Raw genomic sequence first — 26,139 nt, forward strand, 5'->3', positions numbered from 1 at the left:
AGAACAAAAGAATCTGGCAAAAACTTCATTTCACCCAATGCTTCTCTTCCCCGACAGATGATACTGGGAGCTCCCAATACACATTAGAGTGTCGGCCGGGTTCGGCCCATAAAAGACTAATGTGTATGGCCGGCTTTAGTCATCACGTAAAAAGTCTACTGAGAAATCCTCCAGAAGAATGAAATCCTCTGAACGTGGTCAGCAGTTATTTGTGTGATACCCCATATACATGTGTAAAATTGAGTTTTCAAAGCTTTTCTGCAATGAATCTGAAGCATATGAAGATGCCCTAAAAAAAATAAAAAAAAATGGTTTGGGTCGTTCACGACTCATTTTCTGTCTCGAATATTTTTTGCTTTCATCAGTTGAACAGCTGGGTTATGGTCAGGTCTGAGGTAAACGTAATAAGTCACGTTAAGTTCAATGTGCAGGGGGACAGACATGGCATGGTGGCCGAGGAGGAAGTGGGTATGCTCTGGTGAGTCACACCAAGCAGTGCGCATGGTGGAAGTCACGTCGCACTCTCCGAGATGCTGGGAAAGTGGTTTTCATGTTTAACCAGCTACAATGAAACAGGGCACCTTACTTCCTCCACTCGGCAGTTCCCCTAAAAGCGACACACGCAAATGGACAAGGATTGCCTGGTAACCAACCACAAGCTTGCTTGTAAATAAATGTGGGTACCAATGCTATATGCAAATCCTACACCAGGAGGGCTGAAACAGGTGCAAGGTACTAGAGCACACCGGATATAGCTACTGAAAATAGATGTGTGTAACGTGTCATTTTGTTAAATGCATAAAACCGACTAAGAACCGGCAAAGCATTGTAAAATGGCTTCAGAATGTTCTACATATATGCTAAGAATAAACTGCACATAAATATTAGTAGCCTATTAAATAAATATTAAGCAGTAATCATGTCTGCACGGCTAATAATTATCTTATAGCAACACGACTGTAATAGCGGTCATGCACAGATAAGGCAGCGTTTTAAAAAGGGAAACAGCACCACCTGGAGGACAAAGATACAAACTGCTCTTGACCTCTCACAGAAGGTCAGACAGCGTGAAAACAGGATAAGGGCTCGTTCACACAACCGTTGGTGTCCCGTGCCCATGCTATGAACCGCAAATTGCGGTCCGCAATGCACGGGCACCGTCCGTGGGGCAGTCACATGGGGATCGCAGACCTATTCACTTGAATGGGTCCGCGATCTATCCGTTCCGCAAAAAGATAGAGCAAGTTCTATCTTTTTGCGGTGCGGAGGCATGGAACGGAACCCCAGAAAGCACTGCGTAGTGCTTCCATAGCATTCCGTTCCATGCTTCAGTTCCGCATCTCCGGATATGCGGACCCATTGAAGTGAATGGGTCCGCATCCGTGATGCAGAATGCACACGGAACGATGCCCGTGTATTGCGAATCCGCAAATGTGGTCCGGAATACGGCAAGGGGTAGCACACGTTCGTGTGAATAAGCCCTAAGGCTACTTTCACACTAGCGTTGAAGTTTTCCGTTATTGAGTTCCGTCATAGGGGCTCAATATCAGAAAAAAACGGTTTAGTTTTGTCCTAATGCATTCTGAATGGAAAGCAATCCATTCAGGATGCGTCAGGATGTCTTCCGTTCCGTCCCTTTTACGGTATTTGGCAGGAGAAAATACCGCAGCATGCTGTGGTATTTTCTCCAGCCAAAATTCCTGAACACTTGCCGGATCCGGCACTAATTTCCATTGAAATGTATTAATGCCGGATCCGGTACCAAGTGTTCAGGAAATTGCTGCATGCGCAGACCTTTAAAAACGTGAAAAAATAAATACTGGATGGGTTTTTCTGGATTACACTGGAGAGACTGATCCGGTATTTCAATTCATTTGTCAGACGAATCCGGAAACAAATGATATCCGTTTGCATATGGATCTACGTAACTGCCTGCCGGATTCTTCTAACGCTAGTGTGAAAGTACCCTAAAAAGCAGAGCAGAAGACTCGACTTTTGTGCAGTAAGGTTCGCATACAGAGTGCTATGTAAAGGGCATCTGTCAGCAGATTTGTACCTATGACACTGGCTGACCTGTTACATTTGCGCTTGGCAGCTGAAGGCATCTGTGTTGGTCCCATGTTCATATGTGTCCGCACTGCTGAGAAACATTTATGCAAATGAGCCTACAGGAGCAACGTGGGTGCTGCCGTTACACTTAGGCCCCTTTCACACGGGCGAGTATTCCGCGCGGATGCGATGCACGAGTTGAACGCATTGCACCCGCACTGAATCCTGACCCATTCATTTCTATGGGGCTGTTCACATTAGCGGTGATTTTCACGCATCAATTGTGCGTTGTGTGAAAATCGCAGCATGCTCTATATTCTGCGTTTTTCACGCAACGCAGGCCCTAAAGAAGTGAAAGGGGTTGAGTGAAAATCGATTTTCACGCACGGTTGCTAGGAGACCATCGGGATGGAGACCCGATCATTATTATTTCCCCTTATAACATGGTTATAAGGGAAAATAATAGCATTCTGAATACAGAATGCAAAGTAAAATAGCGCTGGAGGGGTTAAAAAAAATAAAAAAATAATTTAACTCGCCTTAGTCCACTTGATCGCGCAGCCGGCATCTCCTTCTGTCTCCTTCTTTGCTGATTGTAGGAACAGGACCTGTGGTGACGTCACTCCGGTCATCACATGATCCATCACATGAACTTTTACCATGGTGATGGATCATGTGATGGACCATGTGATGACCGAAATGACGTCACCACAGGTCCTGTTCCTACAATCAGCAAAGAAGGAGACAGAAGGAGATGCCGGCTGCGCGATCAAGTGGACTAAGGCGAGTTAAATTATTTTTTTATTTTTTTTAACCCCTCCAGCGCTATTTTACTTTGCATTCTGTATTCAGAATGCTATTATTTTCCCTTATAACCATGTTGTAAGGGAAAATAATACAATCTACAGAACACCGATCCCAAGCCCGAACTTCTGTGAAGAAATTCGGGTTTGGGTACCAAACATGCGTGATTTTTCTCATGCGAGTGCAAAACGCATTACAATGTTTTGCACTCGCGCGGACAAATTGCGCGTGTTCCCGCAAAGCACCCGCACATTTTCCCGCAACGCCCGTGTGAAACCAGCCTTAGAGGCTCTGCTCTCTTTGCAGCTGCTGTACCCTCTCTACTGATTGACAGGACCAAGTAGTGAAAACATCATTATGCCTGGCCCTGTCAATCTAAGTGCAGGGAGTACAGAAGTTGCAGAGAAAAAGGAGACTCTAGGTGTAACAGCCACACCCCCGTTGCTCCTAGAGGCTCATTTGCATATATTAAAACATAATTTTTCTGAGCAATGTGGACACTAGAGATTAGCGAATTTCATATTTTAAAATTCGTTCACACTTTGTTTGTTAGTTAAAGGTGAATTGTGTTATGGATTCCGTTACCACGGACCATAACGCAATTCTATGACGGAAAGCATAACGAAATAGCTTTAGAGGGAAGTCATCTTCTGCATAACGGAACAGATCTGTTTTGCTGCCCATAGACTTCTATTATGATGGAATGAATAACTGAATGCCTCTAAAAGGCATTCCGTTATGCATTCAGTCATAGAATTAGGTTATGGTCCGTGGTAACGGAATCCATAACGCAATTCACCTTTAACCAACAAATGAAGTGTGAATGAATTTCATAATATGAAGTTCCCTCATCTCTAGTGGACACATATGAACAAGGGACCAACACAGATGTCTTCTGCTGACAGATGCTCTTTAAAGGGGTTGTCTCATCTCGCTGTTACTAAGGCCAGATGAGACACAGTCCCGACCACCAGCCAGCCGGGAAACAGCAGAGTGCTCCGGCGATCGCTGTTTCAGTAGATCCCATTGCAATGCAAAAGAGCTACGGAAACAGCGTAGCACAGCAAGCAATGCTGTTTCTCAGTTAGGAAAATATATTAGCTTGCTGTGCTACGCCGTTTCCGTAAGGGGTCATGCACACAGCCATATGTATTTAGCGGTCCGCAAAAAAATACGGATGACGTCCGTGTGCATTCCGTATTCTGCGGAACGAATCAGCTGGCCCCTAATAGAACAGTACGATCCTTGTCTGTGATGGGGACAATAATAGGACAAGGAACGGACACGGAAAGAAAATACGTTTGTGTTCTCGAGCCATAATTCTCACACACTGGGAGCTACTGAAACGGCGAGCACTGGAGCAATCTCCTATTTCCCAGCCGGCTGGTGGTCGGGACTGTGTCTTATCTTGCCTTAGTAACGGCGAGATGAGAGAACCCCTTTAAAAAGAGAACATATCACTATGACTGACCTATTGAACTAGGGACAGCCATAGGATACTAGTAGGATCACCAACATCCACGGAAGAGCACCCCAAAAAACTGTCAAAGGAGGGAGCTGAAAGGAAAGCACTAGCTGGATCTGTGAAGTCACGACAGCGTATTTCCTGATCCCTATCCGCCAAGCCTTTCAGAAGCTCTGAAAACCATCATGTGATGAAACTGTAACTGCTGTTTGAGTAGTCCTTGAGTGTTAGGCACCCCATGACGCCACAGAGCAGTCAATTCCTTTCTGTCCTATTAAACCACCCAAGTTCCTCCCCACTTGGCACTTTGGAAAGGCAGGGGACAATTTAGAAGGTGCAATGATATGAACTAGAAGAGCTTAGTGCATCTCACTAATGTCATAGTAACAAGTGTAAAGACTCATTAGATATTCCACATCTAATAGCTTAAAACACAATAATCAAAACTCACATCACTCGGGCTAAAGCTTTCGAGACCGTCACTGGCAGGACTATTGCTGCTGGAACGACCTCCCCGTATTGGGTGGATCCAAATCTCCACTCGACTGGTATCCTCAGTGGGATTACGATTAGTGCTTGCTTCCATATCCTTATGTAGCTTCTTTTCCATCTGCTCAGCCTATAATGTAGCAAGAATAATAGAGCATAGATTAACAGTAATACAGAGATTAAAGAGGACCTGTCACCACTCCTGACATGCCTGTTTTAATAGCTAGATGCATTCCCCATGTAATAACAATTCTGTAGCATCTGTTCTTATGACTCTATATTGTGCCATTCCTTTATTATTCCTGCTAGTTATGAATGAATTGCTAGAAGTCTGCAGTAAGGGTACAGAGGAGCGGCAACCAGTTGAGGGGGGTGTACCTGCACAGACTCACTCTATCCAGTCAGTGCTGCCTCTCTCGAACTGTGCCCCTCTGTACCCTTACTGCAGACTGCTAGCATTCATTCAGACCTTCTAGTAGAAATAATAAAGGAATGGCACAACATAGAGTCATAAGAATAGATGCTACAGAATTGTTATTGCATAAGGAATGCATGATGCTATTAAAACAGGCATGTCAGGAGAGGTGAAAGGTCCTCTTTAAAGGGGTTGTGAAAGAATGGGGGGGGGGGGGGGGCCTCGACTAATCTGAATTGTAAAGGAAAGAGGACCTACCTGCTTCCCAGAGCTGGCTCCCTGTTCTTGCTCCTCCAGGTCTGCATTGCTACGCTGTGCTCCTTTGATGTCAACATCTGGCTTGACGTCCCCGCAGCCAATCACTGGCCGTAGCAGTGACCAGCTCTCTTTGCGTTATGTGACCATTTGTCATAACGTAAGAGCAGCCGATCACCACCGCGGCCAATGTTTGGCTGTGGCAATGTGAAACCGAAAACTGACATTGTGAGAGCTCAGCATAGCAATGCAGGCCTGGAGGAGAAGGAGCAGGGAGCCAGTGCCAGGAAGCAGGTAAGCAAACTTCCCTTTACAGGTCTGGTCGAGTTTGCGAAAATCACCCCCCATTTTTGCACAACCTCTTTAAACAATGTTTACAAAGCCATTGCTGTAACAATGTAGTCTCCTGCAAGGTGTGTACCGTAATGTAATGTACAGGATGTTATATCTTAGGAAAATATGGCCGCTTACCTTACGCTTGGTCTCTTCAAACAAACTCATTAGACTTTCCTTGGCAGTAAGAATTGGGTTGCTGGCAGCTAGACTACGCATGTAGTAGTAAACAGCATCCAGTTTCCTCCTCTGTCGCAATGCAAAATATACAAAAATATACAAAAATGTTAAAATAAAAAAGGTATACTGAAGTGTCGTAAAGACTGACACAAAAAGGACCACATTTCCTGCACCACCCAGAGCACCGTTTTCTACTCCATGAGGTACAGTCACATAACTTCAACAAACTTAACCAAGAACAAGTCGTGACCATCTATTTTTTGAAAAGTAGATAGAAAGATCTGCTGGTATATCTGATTATACATGTAAAAATGGTTCATGCAAGCATTTTCATTTCTCAAAAATGAAAAAAAAAAAAAAAAAACTTGCACACAATCCGTACTGAATGGCACACAAAAAGAAACATACAAAATCAGAAGAAGTAAAATCAAAACAAAATGCTACAGAAAAAAAAAAAAAAAGTAAAATTGATAATATTTTATATACTGACTAGTAAAAACCAAATTATGTAAAACGTTTTATTTTTTTTTATTAAAAGGAGGCTTTTACAAGGCGTAACAAAGACCCTCAGGCTTGCCATGGCTGTATAGTGGGCTGTCCCAAAGGAATGGCCTAATAGACAGGCTGTCACTGTTAGGCCTCCTGCACACAAACGTGCGCGCACCGTGGCCGTGCTGCAGCCCGCAAAATGTGTGCCGCAATGCACGAACACCGACCGTGGGGCAGCCACAGCGTATCGAGGCCCTCTTCACTTTAATGGGTCCGCCATCTGCCCGTTCCGCAAAAATATAGAACATGTCCTATCTTTTTGCGGAACAGAAGTACGGGACGAAACCCACACCGAATAGTGCCCGTGTATTGCGGATCCGCAAAACGTCAACGGGACACCTACGGTCGTGTGCAGGAGGCCTTACAGTGATAGGCTGTAATGCATTGGGATACATGGTATAATAATACATTATTGCATAACATTCCACTTCTTTCCCTTTAAAAAACTCTTTGGTTGCTTTTGCAGTATGCTTTGGGTCATTGTCCATCTGCATTGTGAAGCGCCGTCCAATGAGTTCTGAAGCATTTGGCTGAATAGGAGCAGATAATATTGCCTGAAACACTTCAGAATTCATCCTGCTGCTTTTGTCAGCAGTCACATCATCAATAAATACAAGAGAACCAGTTCCATTGGCAGCCATACATGCCCACGCCATGACACTACCACCACCATGCTTCACTGATGAGTGGTATGCTTAGGATCATGAGCAGTTCCTTTCCTTCTCCATACTTTTCTCTTCCCATCACTTTGGTACAAGTTGATCTTGGTCTCATCTGTCCATAGGATGTTGTTCCAGAACTGTGAAGGCTTTTTTAGATGTCGTTTGGCAAACTCTAATCTGGCCTTCCTGTTTTTGAGGCTCACCAATGGTTTACATCTTGTGGTGAACCCTCTGTAATCACTCTGGTGAAGTCTTCTCTTGATTGTTGACTTTGACACACATACACCTACCTCCTGGAGAGTGTTATTGATCTGGCCCAACTGTTGTGAAGGGAGTTTTCTTCACCAGGGAAAGAATTCTTCGGTCATCCACCACAGTTGTTTTCTGTTGTCTTCCGGGTCTTTTGGTGTTGCTGAGCTCACCGATGCGTTCCTTCTTTTTAAGGATGTTCTAAACAGTTGTTTTGGCCACCACTAATGTTTTTGCTATCTCTCTGATGGGTTTGTTTTGTTTTTTCAGCCTAATGATGGCTTGCTTCACTGATAGTGACAGCTCTTTGGATATCATCTTAAGAGTTGACAGCAACAGATTCCAAATGCAAATAGCAGACTTGAAATGAACTCTGGACCTTTTATCTGCTCATTGTAATTGGGATAATGAGGGAATAACACACACCTGGCCATGGAACAGCTGAGAAGCCAATTGTCCCATTACTTTTGGTCCCTTAACAAGTGGGAGGCACATATGCAAACTGTTGTAATTCCTACACCGTTCACCTGATTTGGATGTAAATACCCTCAACTTAAGGCCTCCTGCACACGGGCGTTTTTTTTTTCCCGTTTACTGGCGGTTTTTGCGTTCCGTATATGGAACCATTAATTTCAATGGTTCCGCAAAAAAAACGGAATGTACTCCGTATGCATTCCGTTTCCGTATTTCCGTTTTTCTGTTCCGTTTTAACATAGAACATGTCCTATTATTGCCCGCAAATCACGTTCAGTGGCTCCATTCAAGTCAATGGGTCCGCAAAAAAAACGGAACACATATGGAAATTCATCCGTATGTCTTCCGTTTCCGTTCCGTTTTTTGCTGAACCATCTATTGAAAATGTTATGCCCAGCCCAATTTTATCTATGTAATTACTGTATATGCCATACGGAAAAACGGAACAGAAACGGAAACACAACGGAAACAAAAAACGGAACAACGGATCCGTGAAAAACGGACCGCAAAACACTGAAAAAGCCATACGGTCGTGTGCAATAGGCCTAAAGCTGACAGTCTGCAGTTAAAACACATCTTGTTCGTTTAATTTCAAATCCATTGTGGTTATATATAGAGCCAAAAATGCTAGAATTGTGTCGATGTCCCAATATTTATGGACCTGACTGTATAATTACTGCGTTTGCCGCAACCTCCCTAAATAAAAAAAACATTTTGATTTAAACCGCCCTGTGAACAACGTAAAAACAAAATACTGAATATTTTTTTATTCCTCTCTTTCCCTAAAAAAAATTATAAATGTTAATCAATAAGTCTCATGAACCCCAAAAAGACACTACCTTTCATCCCACAAAAAACAAGCCACATACGGCTACATCGGCAGAAAAATTAGTTCTGGCTCTTGGATTGCGGCAACGTTGAAATAAATAAATGTATTTTTGTTATTATGCAAAAGTAGTAAAGAACAAATAAAATTATACCTAGTATCTCAGTAATTGCACTGACCCACAGAATAAAAGCATTATGGAAGCGCTCACTAGTATGCTTTAGGTGCCGGGAGTAGGGAGTGAAGCGCTTGTAATACTCACCCTCCCGGTCTTCATTCCTGTTGCCGGCGTTGCACTGTCCTGACCTCGTACAGTGTGAGGACGTAGTGCGTGCACTATGACCTGATGCTGCACGCAGTCAAGTGACAGAGCAGCGCCGGCCGGGAAAACAGGGGAGCGCGACTTCTGCCGGAGGTGGGGAGGAGCCACGGCGAAGGACAGGTAAGCGATTTTAATCTGATCTGAGGTCTGATGGGGTCTCACTATGTGGGCTGATCTGAGGTCTGATGGGGTTCTGACATGAAGGGCTGATGTGATGTCCTAATATTTATAGGGGTCTGATCTAGGATCGGATATGAGGTCTGATGAGAAATAATTTTTTTCTTATTCTCCTCCTCTTAAACCTGGGGTGCATCTTATCATTGCCGCAGATCTCACCCTTCAATGGAAAAGGGCAAAATCCGCAGCCAAAACCACAAAACTTAATTGCTGTGGATTTGAAAATGTGCAGGTCAGTTTCTGCACTGAAAAAAATCTGCATTTGTGTCATCGCATACACTTTGCTGGTACTGTACCATGCTGTGGTTTTTCCAAACAGGAATCCACGAGGAAAAATGTGTGCAGGTGGCATAATAGATTCTTTTTGTTTGGTTTTTGCTGATGCTGTATGTTTGTTACTAGCACTGATTTAGGCTACTTCCACACTTGCGTTAGGTGCAGATCCGTCTGGTATCTGCACAGACGGATCCGCACCTATAATGCAAACGCTTGCATCCGTTCAGAACAGATCCGTCTGCATAACAGCTTTTTTAATCTGAGTTTTCACAATCGTGAAAACTCAGATCCGACAGTATATTCTAACACAGAGGCGTTCCCATGGTGATGGGGACGCTTCAAGTTAGAATATACTAAGAACTGCAGTGTGTACATAACTGCCCCCTGCTGCCTGGCAGCACCCGATCTCTTACAGGGGGCTGTGATCCGCACAATTAACCCCTCAGGTGCCGCACCCTCCCCAGTATTAAAGCATTGGTGGCCAGTGCGGCCCCCCCTCCCTCCCTCCCCAGTATTAAAGGCATTGGTGGCCAGTGCGCTCCCTCCCTCCCCAGTAGTAAATTCATCGGTGGCCAGTGCGGCCCCCCCTCCATCCCCAGTATTAAATTCATTGGTGGCCAGTGCGGCCCCCCTCCCTCCCCAGTATTAAATTCATTGGTGGCCAGTGGGGCCTCCCCTCTCCCCCCCCCCCTAATTAAAATACCCCCCCATCATTGGTGGCAGCGGAGAGTTCCGATCGGAGTCCCAGTTTAGACGCTGGGGCTCCGATCGGTTACCATGGCAGCCAGGACGCTACTGCAGTCCTGGCTGCCATGGTTACTTAGCAATTTTAGAAGCATTATACTTACCTGCGCTGTCTGTGGCGGGCCGGTCGCTCCTCTTACTGGTAAGTGAAAGGTCTGTGCGGCGCATTGCTTATAGCACAGACCTGTCACTTGCCAGTAGGAGGAGCGACCGGCCGGCCACAGACAGCGCAGGTAAGTATAATGCTTCTAAAATTGCTAAGTAACCATGGCAGCCAGGACTGCAGTAGCGTCCTGGCTGCCATGGTAACCGATCGGAGCCCCATCGATTAAACTGGGACTCCGATCGGAACTCTCCGCTGCCACCAATGATGGGGGGAGGGCTGTGGGGGGAGGCCGCACTGGCCACCAATGAATTTAATACTGGGGAGGGAGGGAGGGCCGCACTGGCCACCAATGAATTTAATACTGGGGAGGGAGGGAGGGAGGGATGGAGCCGCACTGGCCACCAATGAATTTAATACTGGGGGGGGGGGGGCCCGCACTGGCCACCAATGAATTTAATACTGGGGAGGGAGGGGGGCCACCCTCGGTCTGTTCCAGCAGGGTCGCCCCTTCAGCTACTGGCACCGTAGTGGCAGAAGGCTGGAAGAGGGACTTGGCGTGCGGGCAACCCTTGCGCTGGCGGGATGCAGGGGAGCTAGGCTGCCCTGGTCCACCTTGCCTTCTGTGGGGGGAGGCAGCAGTGCGGGTGACCAGCACTGGCGCAGCTCGACCCCGGGAGAAACAGAGAGGTCTATTGCATCTCTGTTGTCCCTGATGGTCTGGAAGAAAAAGAAAAAAGTAAAAATCAAAAATTAAACAACAAGGAGAAAACAGCCCTGCAGAGCAGGGAGTGTCTTGCCTCCTTGGACACTAAACAAAAACTGGCAGTCTCTCTCTCCAGGCTGAGGGTATAGCTGTTGGAGGAGGGGCTTAACAGTTTTCACTTAGTGTCACGCCTCCTAGGGAGCTGAGCTATACCCAAGGTCACCTGTGTCCCCCAAGGAAAATGGGCGAGAAACTACAGATAACCACACAAAAAATGAGCCTTCACTCAGTTTCGTAGATATAAAAAAGTTATGGTGGCAGAATTTTCGAAATGTGTTTTTTTTTTCTTCAAGTATTAAAACAAAAGACAAACTATAAAAATGTGGGTTCACTGTAATCGTACTGACCCAGGAAATGAAGGTAAAAGGTCAGTTTTACTGCATAGTGAAACCCATAAAAATGAAACACAAAACAATGATGGCATTGCATCTTTTTTCCAGTTCCTGCCTTTTTGATTTTTTTTTACAGATTCCAACTACATGGTATGCAATATTAAATGGTACCATTACAATGTAAAACTTGTCCAGCAAAAAACAACATACGGCTATGTGAAGGCGGGGGAGGGGGGGGTGGTAGTTGTGGTTCTGGGAAGGCAGGGAGTAAAAAACGAAAATGCAAAAACAGAAAAGGCACGGGGTCAGGAAGGGTTTAATCCTGACATCTCAGAAGTATTATTCTTAAAACCCTCCATCATTTTTGTAACCTGTCTTTGGACCCCATCTATTTCACCAATATCGTTTTGAAGGTAAGGTCTCTAGAAATGAGCACAGTACTCTGTATGTGGTCTTACTAGAGCTCAATTCTACTTCTTATACCAATTCGCACCAGAAACAAGTCAACTGAGGCGATTTTCCACTTGCATCATGGCATTATCTATATTTTGAATTCACCATGGAGATGGGTTTTATTTTGGACTGCTGTTAACTTGAAGAGAAATTCAGGATTTTGTGTTTTGGTGGTGCTGGACCTCTCTTCTATGCTATAGTTTTCCTTTGGAGACTCCAGGACCCGTGTACCAGGTGGTGTGAGCTGATGGCATTTATTGTTATTAGAAAGTACAACTTATCTAACAAAAAGCAAGCCCTCAAACGGCTATGTGAACAGAAAAACAATTAAAAAGGAGACTTTTGTATTACTTACCAGTAAAGTCTCTTTCTCGCTCTTCCTTGGGGGACACAGGAAACCATGGGTATAGCTCTGCTCCCTAGGAGGCGTGACACTAAGTGAAAGCTGTAAGCCCCTCCTCCATCAGCTATACCCTTCAGCCTGGAGAGAGAGACTGCCAGTTGCGTGTCCAAGTAGTGAAAGATAACCACCAACCGGAAAAAAGAACTGTCGAGCCCCAACGGGGGCAACCAAGCCGGAACCACAACTGTAAACCCAAATGAAGGGCGGGTGCTGTGTCCCCCAAGGAAGAGCGAGAAAGAGACTTTACTGGTAAGTAATACAAAAGTCTCCTTTTCTCGCCCATATTCCTTGGGGGACACAGGAAACCATGGGACGTTCCAGAGCAGTCCCAGAAGGGAGGGACCAGAACAAACTAGACCAACACTAGAGGCATCAATCAACTGCCGCCTGCAACACCAGACGGCCTAAAGCAGCGTCAGCCGACGCATGAGTATGCACCCTGTAGAACTTGGTGAAGGTGTGCAAGGAGGACCAAGTGGCCGCCTTGCAAATCTGCTCCGTAGAAGCCCGATTCCTCTGAGCCCAGGAAGCCCCGACCGCTCTAGTGGAGTGAGCGGTAACACCAAGGGGCGGAACCTTGCCCTTGGCGAGATAAGCCTCAGTAACAGCCATCTTGACAAAACGGGCGATAGCAACTTTGGACGCCGCCATCCCTCTGCGCGACCCCTCTGGAACCACAAAGAGCGAGTCAGTACGCCTGAAAGAGCTGGTTACCTCCAGATAAACCTTGAGCGCCCTGACAACGTCCAGGCGATGAAGCTTCCTCTCCCGGGGGTGGGAAGGGGAAGGACACAAAGAGGGGAGAACGATGTCCTCGTTCAGATGAAAGGCGGAGACCACCTTAGGAAGGAAGGAAGGGACCGGACGAAGAACTACCTTGTCCTGGTGGAACACTAGGAAAGGTTCCAGACAGGAGAGTGCAGCCAATTCGGACACCCTCCGAAGAGAGGTGACGGCTACAAGGAAAATAACCTTGCAGGACAGAAGTCGCAAGGAAACCGTCCGCAGAGGCTCGAAAGGAGAAGCCTGGAGCGCTGAGAGAACCAGGTTCAGGTCCCAAGGCGGTACCGGAGGGCGGTACGGGGGGAACCGCGTGAGCCACGCCCTGAAGGAAGGTCTTGACAGGACCAAGGGGGGCCAGTGGGCGCTGAAACAAAATGGACAGCGCAGACACCTGACCCTTCAAAGAACTAAGACCCAGACCTTGGGCAAGTCCGCTCTGCAGGAAGGACAAAACGGTGGGGAGAGAAAAGCGGAGCGGAGGAATCCCCAGATCGGCACAGAACCCCAAATAGGTCCTCCAGGTCCTATAATAGATCCTAGAAGAGGACGGCTTACGGGCGCGGATCATGGTGCGGACGACGTCCGCAGAAAAACCCCCTACGTGTCAGGACGGTGGTCTCAACAACCACGCCGTCAAACGTAGGGACCTTAAACGCGGGTGGAAGATCGGTCCCTGAGAGAGAAGATCTTCCCTGGCGGGCAGCGGCCAGGGCACGTCTGCCAGGAGCAGCATGAGGTCGGCATACCAAGACCGGCGGGGCCAGTCCGGAGCGACCAAAATCACTGAGACGCCTTCCGCCGCGATCTTCCGAAGGACCTTGGGCAGGAGAGGGATGGGAGGGAATATGTATGGACGCGCGAAGCCTCGCCAAGGAAGAACGAGGGCGTCGGCTCCGCAAGCTCCCGGATCCCTGGCCCTGGACAGATAGGCGGGGACCTTGTGATTGAATTTGGAGGCCATGAGGTCCACATCCGGTATGCCCCAACGAAGGCAAATGGCCTCGAACACCTCCGGGTGAAGAGACCACTCGCCGGGGTCGACGGTGGTGCGACTGAGGAAGTCCGCCGCCCAATTGTCCACCCCTGGAATAAAAATTGCAGATAGAGCCGGGACGTGGGCTTCCGCCCAACGGAGAATGCTGGTGACCTCCCGCATTGCTGCAGCGCTGCGAGTGTCCCCCTGGTGGTTTATGTACGCCACGGCCGTGGCGTTGTCCGATTGCACACGAACTGGATGACCCTTCAGCAGATGAGTCCAGTGTCGCAGAGACAGAAGGGCCGCTCTCAGCTCCAGGACATTGATCGAGAGTTTGGACTCAGATGGAGACCAAATGCCCTGGACGGATCGGGGAAGAAACACGCCTCCCCAGCCCAAGAGACTGGCATCGGTTGTAACCACCAACCAGTTGAGCGGCAGAAAGGACCTGCCCAGAAGAGGGGACTGTAACCACCAGCGGAGAGATGACCGCACCGGAGGCGATAGATGGAAGGGATGATCCAGAGACTCCGGCGATTTGTCCCAGGAGGAGAGGATCGCCCGTTGGAGAGGGCGGGAGTGAAACTGCGCAAATGGGATCGCCTCGAAGCAGGCAACCATCTGCCCCAAGACCCGCATGCAGAAGCGGAAGGACGGTCGACGGTGGAGAAGGAGACCCCGAATCGCCCGACGGAGGGTCAGTCGTTTTTCCGAGGGAAGACGTACCTCCGCCGCTCCCGTGTCTAAAAGCATTCCCAGGAAGACCAGTTGTCTGGAGGGGGGAAGGGAGGACTTGGGGAAGTTGATGACCCAACCGAACCTCGCCAGAGTCTCTAGAGTGAGATCCACGCTGGCAACCGCTTGAGAAAGGGACGGAGCCTTGATGAGGATATCGTCCAAGTACGGTAGCAGAAAAACACCCCTGGAACGGAGTAAGGCCAAAACCGGGGCCAGGACCTTGGTGAACACCCGGGGGGCTGTTGCCAGCCCAAAGGGAAGGGCGACAAATTGGAAGTGGAGGTCCCCCACGGCGAATCGGAGGAAGCGATGGTGACACCGGGCTACCGGAACATGGAGGTAGGCATCCTGTATATCGATGGAAGACATGAAATCTCCCCGCTCCAGGGAAGCCACCGCGGAACGGAGGGACTCCATCCGAAACCGTCGAAGGAGGAGAAAACGGTTGAGCTTTTTGAGGTCCAAAATGGGCCGCACCGAACCTCCCTTCTTGGGAACTACAAAGAGGTTCGAATAGAACCCTTGGAACCTTTCCTCTAGAGGAACGGGGGTAATCACCCCCCTGTCCAGTAAGGCTTGAACAGCCGCGGAGAACGCAGCCGCGCTTTTTGGGTCCCGCGGCGGGTGGGAGCGAAAGAACCGATCTGGAGGGAAGGACGCAAATTAGATTTTGTATCCGGAGGACACAATTTCGAGAGCCCAGGCGTCGGAGACGTGAGCCATCCAGACGTCCCTGAAAAGGAGGAGCCGGCCCCCCACCCGGGTGGGTGGGGGCGCGCCTTCAGGCAGAGGACTGCTTTGCTGCGGGTGTGCGGGCAGCCTGCGCCCGAAAAAACGGCTTCCTACGCTTATCCTGGGGAGGGGCCGAAGCGGCAGCTGTGGGGGGAGCCCCAGAGGTCCTGCGGGAGGACCGAAAACGAGACGCACCAGGGCGTCCGCGGGGGGCGCCCCTGGCTTGGGGTTGAGGAAGATGGGTGCTTTTACCACCCGTGGCCTCCGAAATAAGCTCGTCTAGGCGGACCCCGAAAAGGCGGGAACCCGCAAACGGTAGCCCCGCCAAGGAACGTTTGGAGGCAGCGTCCGCTTTCCAAACCTTCAGCCAGAGTTCCGTCCTGACGGAAACTGCCAGGGCGGAGGAGCGTGCTAGAAGGGCTCCCGCATCAAGGGAGGCCTCACAAACAAAATTCCCGGCCCGAATAATAAGCTGGGCTAAGGAACGTAGGTCCTGGATGGGGACGTCCGAGTCCAACTCCTGTTCCAGCTGCGCACCCCAAGCAGAGATTGCTTTACCTGCCCAAGCAGAGGCAAAAAAACGGTCTGAGGGCAGAACCGGAGGCAGCAAAAATGCCCTTGGAAAGGGTCTCCATGCGACGGTCCTCCGCTGACTGAAGAGAGGACCCGTCGGGAACAGGGATGGCCGTGTTCTTTGACAGACGGGCCACAGGGGGGTCCACCTTGGGTGGGGACGACCAGGTGGCCACGACATCGGCTGGAAAAGGATAGCAAATGTCCAGCTTCTTGGGGTTGACAAAACGGGCGTCCGGGCGAGCCCAAGCCTTAGACACCACGGAGGAGAAATCAGAGTGGATTGGAAAGACTTTTGAGGCCTGCCTGGGTCTGATAAAGGAGACGCTAGCTGCGTCAGAGCTAGGGGGGTCATCTTGCACCTTAAAGGTGTCACGAATATCAGAGATGAGTTGACCCATCACTGAGGCTAGCTTGGACGGCAGGGCCGAGTCCATTTCCAAATCTGAAAACGCCAATTCACCTTCAGAGGGCGAATCCTTTGGAGAGGAGAGGCCCGTCTGAGTGCGCACGCGTGGCGGGGAGAGGGAGGCATCCGAGGAGGTGGCTCGCTCTACTCTAAAACGCTTCTGAGAGTGCCTAGCTCGGGAGGGGTCACTAAGAGGGTGAACCCGCTGCAGCGGCAGAAGCGGTGGACCCGGAGGGCGCGACAGTAAGAGTGGCGTCCTGCGGGGTAGGCGGCCTGTCTATTAGGCGGCCCACGACGTGAGTGAGGCTTTCCACGGCCTGGGACAGGGATCTAGCCCAGTCAGGCGGGTCAGAGGAAGCAGGGAGCGACACAGCGGGCGACTGAGGCTGCGGTGGAGCTCGGCATGCAGGACAGTGCGGATCAGACTGCCCCCGGGGAAAGGGTTCCCTACAAGCGGTACAGGCATGGTACCAAGGCTTGGCAGCTGCAGAAGGGTCTGACATGGTGGAAAAAATGTTGCGCTTAAAGTGGGAGACCCCAGGGAAAAAAACGGAACGGGGATTACACCCAAGCAACAGTACTGGTGGCACGGAGGGGGTTAACATTCCTACCCGGATGATGCAAGCGGCAGCAGCAAGGGCAGCAGACTGAAGGAGGCTGTGGAGGAGAGGCAGCAGGCACGGAGATGAATAGCTTCAGGATCGGACGGCAGAGAGGATTCCACGCAGCACTAGAGATGTGGAGCCCGACGAAACAGGAAGTAGCGGAGCGCATGTAGGAAGCTCCGCCCCCCCCCTGCCGCGCTGAAGGAGAAGCAGAGCCGCGCGCGCGCGGCAAAATGATTTAACCCCCGAGGTAGATGAAGTGCCGGCCAAGATGAAATGGCGCCGTTCGCGCCAAGTAAGCGGCCCCCGCCGCGCCTGGATGTGGCAGACGGCCTCCTGCCTACAGCCGTCCCCCTGATGCCCTGCCGCTAAAGAAGACGAAGTCCCCCCCCAAATGATGCCCGGTAAAGTTGCCGGCCCCGATATGCCCATGGGGGGGGGGGGGGGGGTTGATGATGGAAAAAACGCTTGGCTTCAAGCGTAGATGTAGCAGCGGTGGGAGGGAGGGAAGGGGAGGCTGGAGCAGCCACTCTCACCATACGCTGTCTTCGCCCTCAATCCATCCAGCAGGGTCGCCCCTTCAGCTACTGGCACCGCAGTGGCAGGAAGCCGGGGGAGGGACTTGGCGTGCGGGCGACCCTTGAGCTGGCGGGACGCAGGGGAGCGAGGCTGCCCTGGTCCACCTTGTCTTCTGTGGGGGAGGCGGCAGTGCTGAATTACCGGTACTGGCGCAACTCAACCCCAGGAGAAACAGAGGGGTCTAGTGCGCCTCTGTTGTCCCTGTAAGTAGAAAAAAACCGAATTAAAAACAACAAATAACGCAAAAAAATAAAAAATTATAGGAAAAACAACCCTGCCTAAGCAGGGAGTGTCTTGCCTCCTTGGACACTAAGCAAAAACTGGCAGTCTCTCTCTCCAGGCTGAAGGGTATAGCTGATGGAGGAGGGGCTTACAGCTTTCACTTAGTGTCACGCCTCCTAGGGAGCAGAGCTATACCCATGGTTTCCTGTGTCCCCCAAGGAATATGGGCGAGAAAAAAAAGTTATGGCTCCAGGAAGGCAGAGAGTAAACGACAAAAACGCAAAAACAAAAATTGTCCCTGTGCTTAACGTGTTAAATCTACTCCAGCAAGCTCATTCTGAAAGCCTATGTTCAATGCATATGTGACATTAAAGGGAGTCTGTCACCAAAATGTACACCACTTACATGGCACTCTAGCGCACCTATCCATGATTCAAATGGTACCTTTGTAATTTTCTTCTGAGTTTCACCAGCAGGAAAAACGCACTTTAATCCATATGCAAATAAGGGCTCGCAAGTGCCCAGGGGCGGCGTTCTGTGTGTAGGGGCCCAGGCTGCTCTGCCGCCTTTTTACATTACTCCTCCCAGCCTCTTCCTTGGCCCGCCCTGCAAGTCCCTTGCATCATCCACAGGACCAGGCCGATATATCGTGCGTGCGCAGTGCGCCGCGGGCACGGGCCTGCGCACTGTGATGCCAATTGTGAGAACGACATCGCTACATGTAGTGCGCATGCGCCAGCACAGGAATGAAACCAGTGACTAGAGGGCAGACCAGAAGTAAACAGGAGGACTGGAGGCCGGCGCATGCGCACTACATGTAGCGATGCCGTGCCCACAATTGGCATCACAGTGCGCATGCCCGTCCCAGCGGCGCACTGCGCACGCACGGTATATCGGCCGGTCCTGTGGATGACGCTGGGACTTGCAGGGCGGGCCAAGGAAGAGGCTGGGAGGAGTAATGTAAAAAGACACCTACACACAGAACGCCGCCCCTGGGCACTTGCGAGCCCTCATTTGCATATGGATTAATGTGCGTTTTTCCTGCTGGTGAAACTCAGAAGAAAATTACAAAGGTACCATTTGAATCATGGATAGGTGTGCTAGATAGCCATGTAAGTGGTGTACAATGTCATATTTTGGTGACAAACTCCCTTTAAGGCGCCTTGCAGACAAACGTCGCGAATTAGGGCCGGATGCGTTGCGGGGGCGTTCCGGGAAAAATCAAGCAATTCTGTAAGCAAGTTCAGTAAGTTTTGTTTGCGATTGCGTTCGGTTGATGAGTTTTGTCCACACGAGTGAAATGCGTTTTAATGCATTTTGCACGATCGTGATAAAAAACTGAATGTTTACTACCAACATCTCTTAGTAACCATCCGTGAAAATGCGTTTTTCACGCAGCCCCATTCACTTCTATTCAGCCAGCATTGCGTGAAAAACGCAGAATATGGCTTCATGCACACGACCGTTGTGTGTTTTGCGGTCCGCAAATTGCGGATCCGCAAAACACGTATGGCGTCCGTGTGCGTTCTGTAATTTGCGGAACGGCACGGACAGCCATTGATATAACTGTCTATTCTTGTCCGCAAAACGGACAAGAATAGGACAGGTTATATTTTTTGCGGACCACGGAACGGAGCAACGGATGCGGACAGCACACGGAGTGCTGTCCGCATCTTTTGTTGCCTAATTGAAGTGAATGGGCCAGCATCCAAGCTGCAAAAACTGCGGCTCAGATGCGGACCAAAACAACGGTCATGTGCATAAGGCCTATAGAACATGCTACGATTTTCACACAACGCACAAGTGATGCGTGAAAAACAACGCTCATGTACACAGACCCATTGAAATAAATGGGTCAGGATTCAGTGCAGGGGCAATGCGCTCACGTCACGCATTGCACCCGCGCGGAAAATTCGCTCATGTGAAAGGGGCCTAATTCTTCAATGCTATGGACACCTTTGGGAATTTTTTTTTTTTATTATTGTATTCTACTCATTTTGAGCTAGAATAAATTTTTTCAGTTGAACTTCATTGAAAATTCTCTACAGCTTTTAATTTGATCATATCTAAAAACTATTGCTCTCTGCCTCACACTGAATCAGTCAGACAGCTGTCCAGATGACTTGATCTGCATTTATTATTTCTGAACTTCTGACAGCTCATGAACACTTATTTAAACCATTTTCTTATCAGTTTGATAAGAATTTAGCTATAGTCATAGTTTATGAGCTGTCAGGAATTCAGAGAAAAGGGCTGCAGATCAGACTAGTTTCCGGGTGGATTCATTATGAGGCAGAGAGCAATAGATGGTCTGTAGATGTAGTGAAAGTGAAAACTTTGGAGGAAAAACTGCTGAAAATGTTTTGATAAAGACCCCAAAAAAAAAAAAAAAAAAAAAAAAAAAAAACATACAAAATAACTATGACATAGTCTACTCCCTCCTTTCTCACCGTGTATATAGCCAGGAGAGCTAGCTGATTATAAGGTCTACCATTCTTGGGTGCAATGTGCTGTGCCTTCAGATACCAGCTGCAAAGACAAAAACAAACCAGGGTGGATAAAAATCAATGATTTTTTTAAAAAATCCCCCAAAAAAAACAAAAACTGATTTTTTAGATTTAAATCGGATTTTTTTTATACAAAATGCTTTTTGGGGGAAATATATTACCATCCAAAGGTTATTCCATCATGAAATAAAGATTATTTTTTTAATTATGTAGAATAAGGCTGTACGTAGACTCCCATATTGTTGAATGGATTAGGCAGTGACTGAGGGACAGACAACAGAGGGTTGTAGTCAATGGAGTATATTCAGACCATGGTCTTGTTACCAGTGGGGTACCTCAGGGATCTGTTCTGGGACCCATATTGTTTAATATATATTGCAGAAGGCCTCGATGGTAAGGTGTGTCTTTTTTCTGATGACACAAAGATTTGTAACAGGGTTGATGTTCCTGGAGGGATACACCAAATGGAAAAGGATTTAGGAAAACTAGAGGAATGGTCAAAAATATGGCAACTAAAATTTTATGTTGATAAGTGCAAGATAATGCACCTGGGGCGTAAAAACCCAAGAGCAGAATATAAAATCTGTGATACAGTCCTAACCTCAGTATCTGAGGAAAGGGATTTAGGGGTCATTATTTCAGAAGACTTAAAGGTAGGCAGACAATGTCATAGAGCAGCAGGAAATGCTAGAAGAATGCTTGGGTGTATAGGGAGAGGCATTACCAGTAGAAAGAGGGAGGTGCTCATGCCGCTCTACAGAGCACTAGTGAGACCTCATTTGGAGTATTGTGCACAGTACTGGAGGCCATATCTCCAGAAGGATATTGATACTTTGGAGAGAGTTCAGAGAAGAGCTACTAAACTAGTACATGGATTGCAGGATAAAACTTACCAGGAGAGATTAAAGGACCTTAACATGTATAGCTTGGAAGAAAGACGAGACAGAGGGGATATGATAGAAACCTTTTAAATACATAAAGGGAATCAACAAGGTAAAAGAGGAGAGAATATTTAAAAGAAGAAAAACTGCTACAAGAGGACATAGTTTTAAATTAGAGGGGCAAAGGTTTAAAAGTAATATCAGGAAGTATTACTTTACTGAGAGAGTAGTGGATGCATGGAATAGCCTTCCTGCAGAAGTGGTAGCTGCAAATACAGTGAAGGGGTTTAAGCATGCATGGGATAGGCATAAGGTCATCCTTTATATAAGATAGGGCCGGGGGCTATCCATAGTATTCAGTATATTAGGCAGACTAGATGGGCCAAATGGTTCTTATCTGCCGACACATTCTATGTTTCTATATGTGTAATTTTTTGGGTAAATAAATTCCATTAATCCATTCACAATGTAATGCTCTTCCAGAGGTTTTTGTAAGATTATTGGGCAGTTTCTCTGCCTACAAGATATTATCACAGATGCTTGGTTTACTTTTGCAGTTCTCAAAACTGAATTTGACTCAGCAGAGATCACATGCCTCTTCTTCACAGCAAAAATGTTATAACATGAACAGAGTTGAGAAAAATACCTTAATCCTAACTTCTACAAACCTATGAATGCAGAATCAACCTAATCAAACTAATATGAAAAGTTGTTTAAATCTTCATCTACTTGCATATTATAAGTTATACCAGCAAGAATTTGTCTTTATGTAGAAAACTATGATTTAAATCAAGCCTTACTGACTAGTGATTTAAATAGTGATTTAAATTAGGGGTGCACCGAAATTTCGGCAGCCGAAAATATCGGCCGAAAATGTACCTAATCCATTTCGGCCGATATTGTTACATATCGGCCGAAAATATGGGGTGTGGGATTTGTCACCCACCATCTGCGGGCGGGCGCCGGGCGGGCGGTTTACTGCATCTTTATTTCACCTTGACGCTCCAGTAAGAACTCTGCAGGCAGAGCGGAGGGCGGCGTAACGTCACTTACTCACGTGACGCGCCTGCTCCGCCTCCTTCATTCATAAAGTGGGCGGAGCAGGTGCGTCACGTGAGTAAGTGACGTTACGCCGCCCTCCGCTCTGCCTGCAGAGTTCTTACTGGAGCGTGACGATTGTAAGGTAAAATAAAGATGCAGTGAGTGATGCTGTGAGCAGCAGGGCCGGGGCTGTTATGGGTAGGGGGATCGGTCTATGGCACTGCTATGGGGAGGGGGGGATCTGTGCACTGTTATGGGGAAAGGGATCTGTGCACTGTTATGGGGAAAGGGATCTGTGCACTGTTATGGGGAAAGGGATCTGTGCACTGTTATGGGGAAAGGGATCTGTGCACTGTTATGCCCATAACAGTGCACATATCCCCCCCCTCCATAACAGCGCCACCCACAGATACCCCTCTCCATAACAGCGCCACCCACAGATCCCCCTCTCCATAACAGCGCCACCCACAGATCCCCCTCTCCATAACAGCGCCACCCACAGATCCCCCTCTCCATAACAGCGCCACCCACAGATCCCCCTCTCCATAACAGCGCCACCCACAGATCCCCCTCTCCATAACAGCGCCACCCACAGATCCCGCTCTCCATAACAGAGCCACCCACAGATCCCCCTCTCCATAAAAGCGCCAATCATTAAAAAAAAAGTATTTTAAAAGTATTTGGGCAAAAAGGCAGTTTCGGTTTCGGTTTTCGGTCAAGGGCATCCTGAATTTTCGGTTTCGGACCAGAATTTTCATTTCGGTGCACCCCTAATTTAAATCATTTTGATTTAAATCAAATCCACCCTGAAACAAACACATTCATTAGACAAATCCTTGACTGTTCTTATTTAGGCTAAATGCACACGATCAGGATTGTGTGCGGAAAATCCGCGCCATAGGTCATGTACATTGTATTCTATGAGAATTTAAAATTCTCAATGCACACGATGCAGATTATTTCCGCACGGATTTTGACCTGCGGTGCAGATTTTAAAATCCGTAGCATGTCAATTTATTTTATTTTTCCTGACCGGATTTTCTTAATTCACTTAGTAAAATCTGCATGCGGAAAATCTGCACCAATTGATGCGGATTGACAGCACGGATTTGCCTGCGAACACCTGTGGATTTCAGTGCGGATTCTCCGCACATGAATCCTGAACTTGTGCATGTACCCTTAAAGGGACTCTTGTCACCAGCAGCCTCCCTATCAACTGCATAGATACACAGATCTGTTTAACAGAATAAGGCCTCATGCACACTGCTGTTGTGCGGCCGTTCCGTGCATTGGGGATTGCAATTGCGGTCCACAATGCACGGGCAACATTCGTGCAGCAGGCCAGACCCATTGAACTTGAATGGGTCCGTGGTCTGTCCGCACCGCAAAGAAATAGGACATGTCATATTTATTTGCGTTGCGGAACAACAGAAAGAAACACCACGGAAGCACTCCGTAGTGCTTCCGGTGTTTCGTTCCGTGACTCAGTTCCGCATCTCCGGAATTGCGGACCCATTAGTGAATGGGTCTGCATCCGTGATGCACGCGGCCAGCGGCTGTGGCTTGCCGACTCACCATTCGCGGGCCGCAATACGGCCACGGCCGCCCAACGGCCATGTGCATGAGGCCTAAACCAGTGTTTTTAATTTGTTGATTCAAAGCTCCGTTCCCAAATTATACTCTGTCTTAATATGCAAATTAAGCCTTTGGTGCAATGTGGGCGCTACCTTTGCTCTTGTTGCATCCAAGCTCCACTCCTTTGTGTGGCCAGCCACTCCTTGACTGCTTTGTTTGACAGGGCCAGGTAGTGGCAAAGCAGCCAGGAAGAGGCTGAGCACAGACAGGAATGAAGCTAGGGTGCAACAAGCACAACGGCGACGCCCTCTTTACACCAAAGATCTAACTAGCATATAAAGAAAAAGTATCATGACTCAGCAATAGAGCCTCAGATCAATAAAAGAGAAACAGCATTTTAAAGGGGTATTCCCATCTTCACTTTTTATACTTACCCTTGTTGAGCGCGACGTTCACTACCTGGGATTCTTCTCCCGGCTGGGCCGCGCTTGCGCAGAAGACTGAAGATTTTCTCCCGGCCGCGCAATGTCCTGAACGCACAATGGTGACTTATTCCTGGCCTGTATAGTACAGAGCGCGTTCGCAGCTCTGTACTATACTGGCCAGGAAGCAGTCATCATGGCGCATGCGCAGCGGCGTGCGCGTTCAGGACATTGCGCGCCGCGGACGGGAGAAAATCTTCAGTCTTCTGCGCAAGCGCGGCAAGGCGGGATTCGACAGGAGAGGTGGCCGTAACCAGGGCAGACAAAAGACAACGATCAGGTAAGAGGGGACTTATTTTCTCAAAAAAGGGTGGGAATTGGGTCATTAAATGTATTTACAAAAATGATCACTGTCAAATCATTAACAGATTTAACAGTGATCATTGTGATGGGAGAACCCCTTTAACCAGATGACCCACAGCTATGTGTCTATTCAACAGCTGGATAAGGAGGTTGCAGGGGACACATTCACTTTGATCCTAAAAACATTACCAGGGATAGTTTTACCTGCGAGATTTTCCATAGTTACAGGTGTCTGCTGTTTGCTCTCTATAGCGGGCAATGTCCCCCTGGCAAATCATACAGCGTTGTGCACTGATCAATGCAAACTTGACCTAAATACAACAAACAATCAGCATAAATTTATTCCACATGCCATAATAAAAAAAAGCAGCCAGAGGCACAAAATAAACTACAAACCGTTTTACGGAGTGGCTTGCTGCGGATTGCCATCCCGTCCATGTAGTCCTCAAGCTTGAACTGATATGTTGACTGCAGTTTCTGAAGCAAACTATCAAAAAATACTGTACCCTAAAAACAAAGGGGCATAAAATAAATCATCTGTAACAAAATAATATGTTGTATTAGGAGTGGTAGAAGGTAAGCTGATAAAGTGACTGCGCATAACATGTATGTGACTCCGACAAGAAATTGGTCATGTATGTTCACCTCATCTAACACCTGGAGCAGCTGTCTTCGGATGGATTCACCTTCTCCCGATGACTCTTTCAAGAAATGGCGAAACTTCTCAATCACTTGGTAGAAAACGTTCTTCCACAAGAGCTGGTCCAAGTTGTGCTGGTCACAGAACTCAATGTCCGTCAGCAGGCAGTGCTCATAGAGCTGGATCAGCTCTGACCTGCACAGAGGGGAATAATTAGACACACAATGGGGCAGATTCAATGTCTCATGACCAGAATTTTCTTCAGTGTGTTATCTGCGTTTTTTGCAGACAGCACACTGACACATTAATTTCTAAGGCGCCATGCACACATCTGCATGTTTAGTGGATCCGTGTAGCCGTGTTATAGCAGCAGTGGCTGCAGCCCAGTGAACCTTACCTGGCAATTCAGCCCCTCTTCCCATTGATCTTCTCCTCCGGCTTGGCCCGGCCTTCTCACACAGGCCTCAGCCTGCTTGCCAGCCCAGCCTCGCCCGTGGGGCACAGCCCACTCTGTACCTGGCTCTTAAGGGCCAGCGCAAGCACCTTAGCTAACTCCAGCCAATGTCTGGTTACCTGGGATTATTTAAGGCGCCTTAACCAGTGGGAAGGCGCCTCAGCAATAAGGTTCCTAACTTGCTAGTTCCTTGCTAAGGTGTTTGTTCCGGTTATCTGTCTGCTTCTTTACCGTATTGCAGCCCGCAATATATGCCCAGCAGTGCATTATTGTAAAGAAAAAAGCCTTTGCCCTGCGCGATCCAGCGCAGGGC

The 26,139-nt window shown here is 48.2% G+C and overlaps 1 protein-coding gene across 1 annotated transcript in view; it reads right to left on the reverse strand.

Moving 5' to 3' along the window:
• SMG6 (SMG6 nonsense mediated mRNA decay factor) overlaps nucleotides 1-26,139 on the reverse strand; it is a 240,583-nt gene that overhangs the window by 208,381 nt on the left and 6,063 nt on the right. Inside the window, exons 3-8 of the mRNA XM_040423570.1 lie at nucleotides 25,378-25,567; nucleotides 25,129-25,239; nucleotides 24,937-25,043; nucleotides 20,394-20,472; nucleotides 5,949-6,059; nucleotides 4,770-4,937 (exon numbers count right to left, since the gene is read on the reverse strand). Of these exons, the coding sequence (XP_040279504.1) occupies nucleotides 4,770-4,937; nucleotides 5,949-6,059; nucleotides 20,394-20,472; nucleotides 24,937-25,043; nucleotides 25,129-25,239; nucleotides 25,378-25,567 (766 nt within the window). The remainder of the gene's footprint in view (nucleotides 1-4,769; nucleotides 4,938-5,948; nucleotides 6,060-20,393; nucleotides 20,473-24,936; nucleotides 25,044-25,128; nucleotides 25,240-25,377; nucleotides 25,568-26,139) is intronic.

Source organism: Bufo bufo, chromosome 3, assembly GCF_905171765.1.
Source record: "Bufo bufo chromosome 3, aBufBuf1.1, whole genome shotgun sequence".
Lineage (NCBI taxonomy): Eukaryota > Metazoa > Chordata > Amphibia > Anura > Bufonidae > Bufo > Bufo bufo.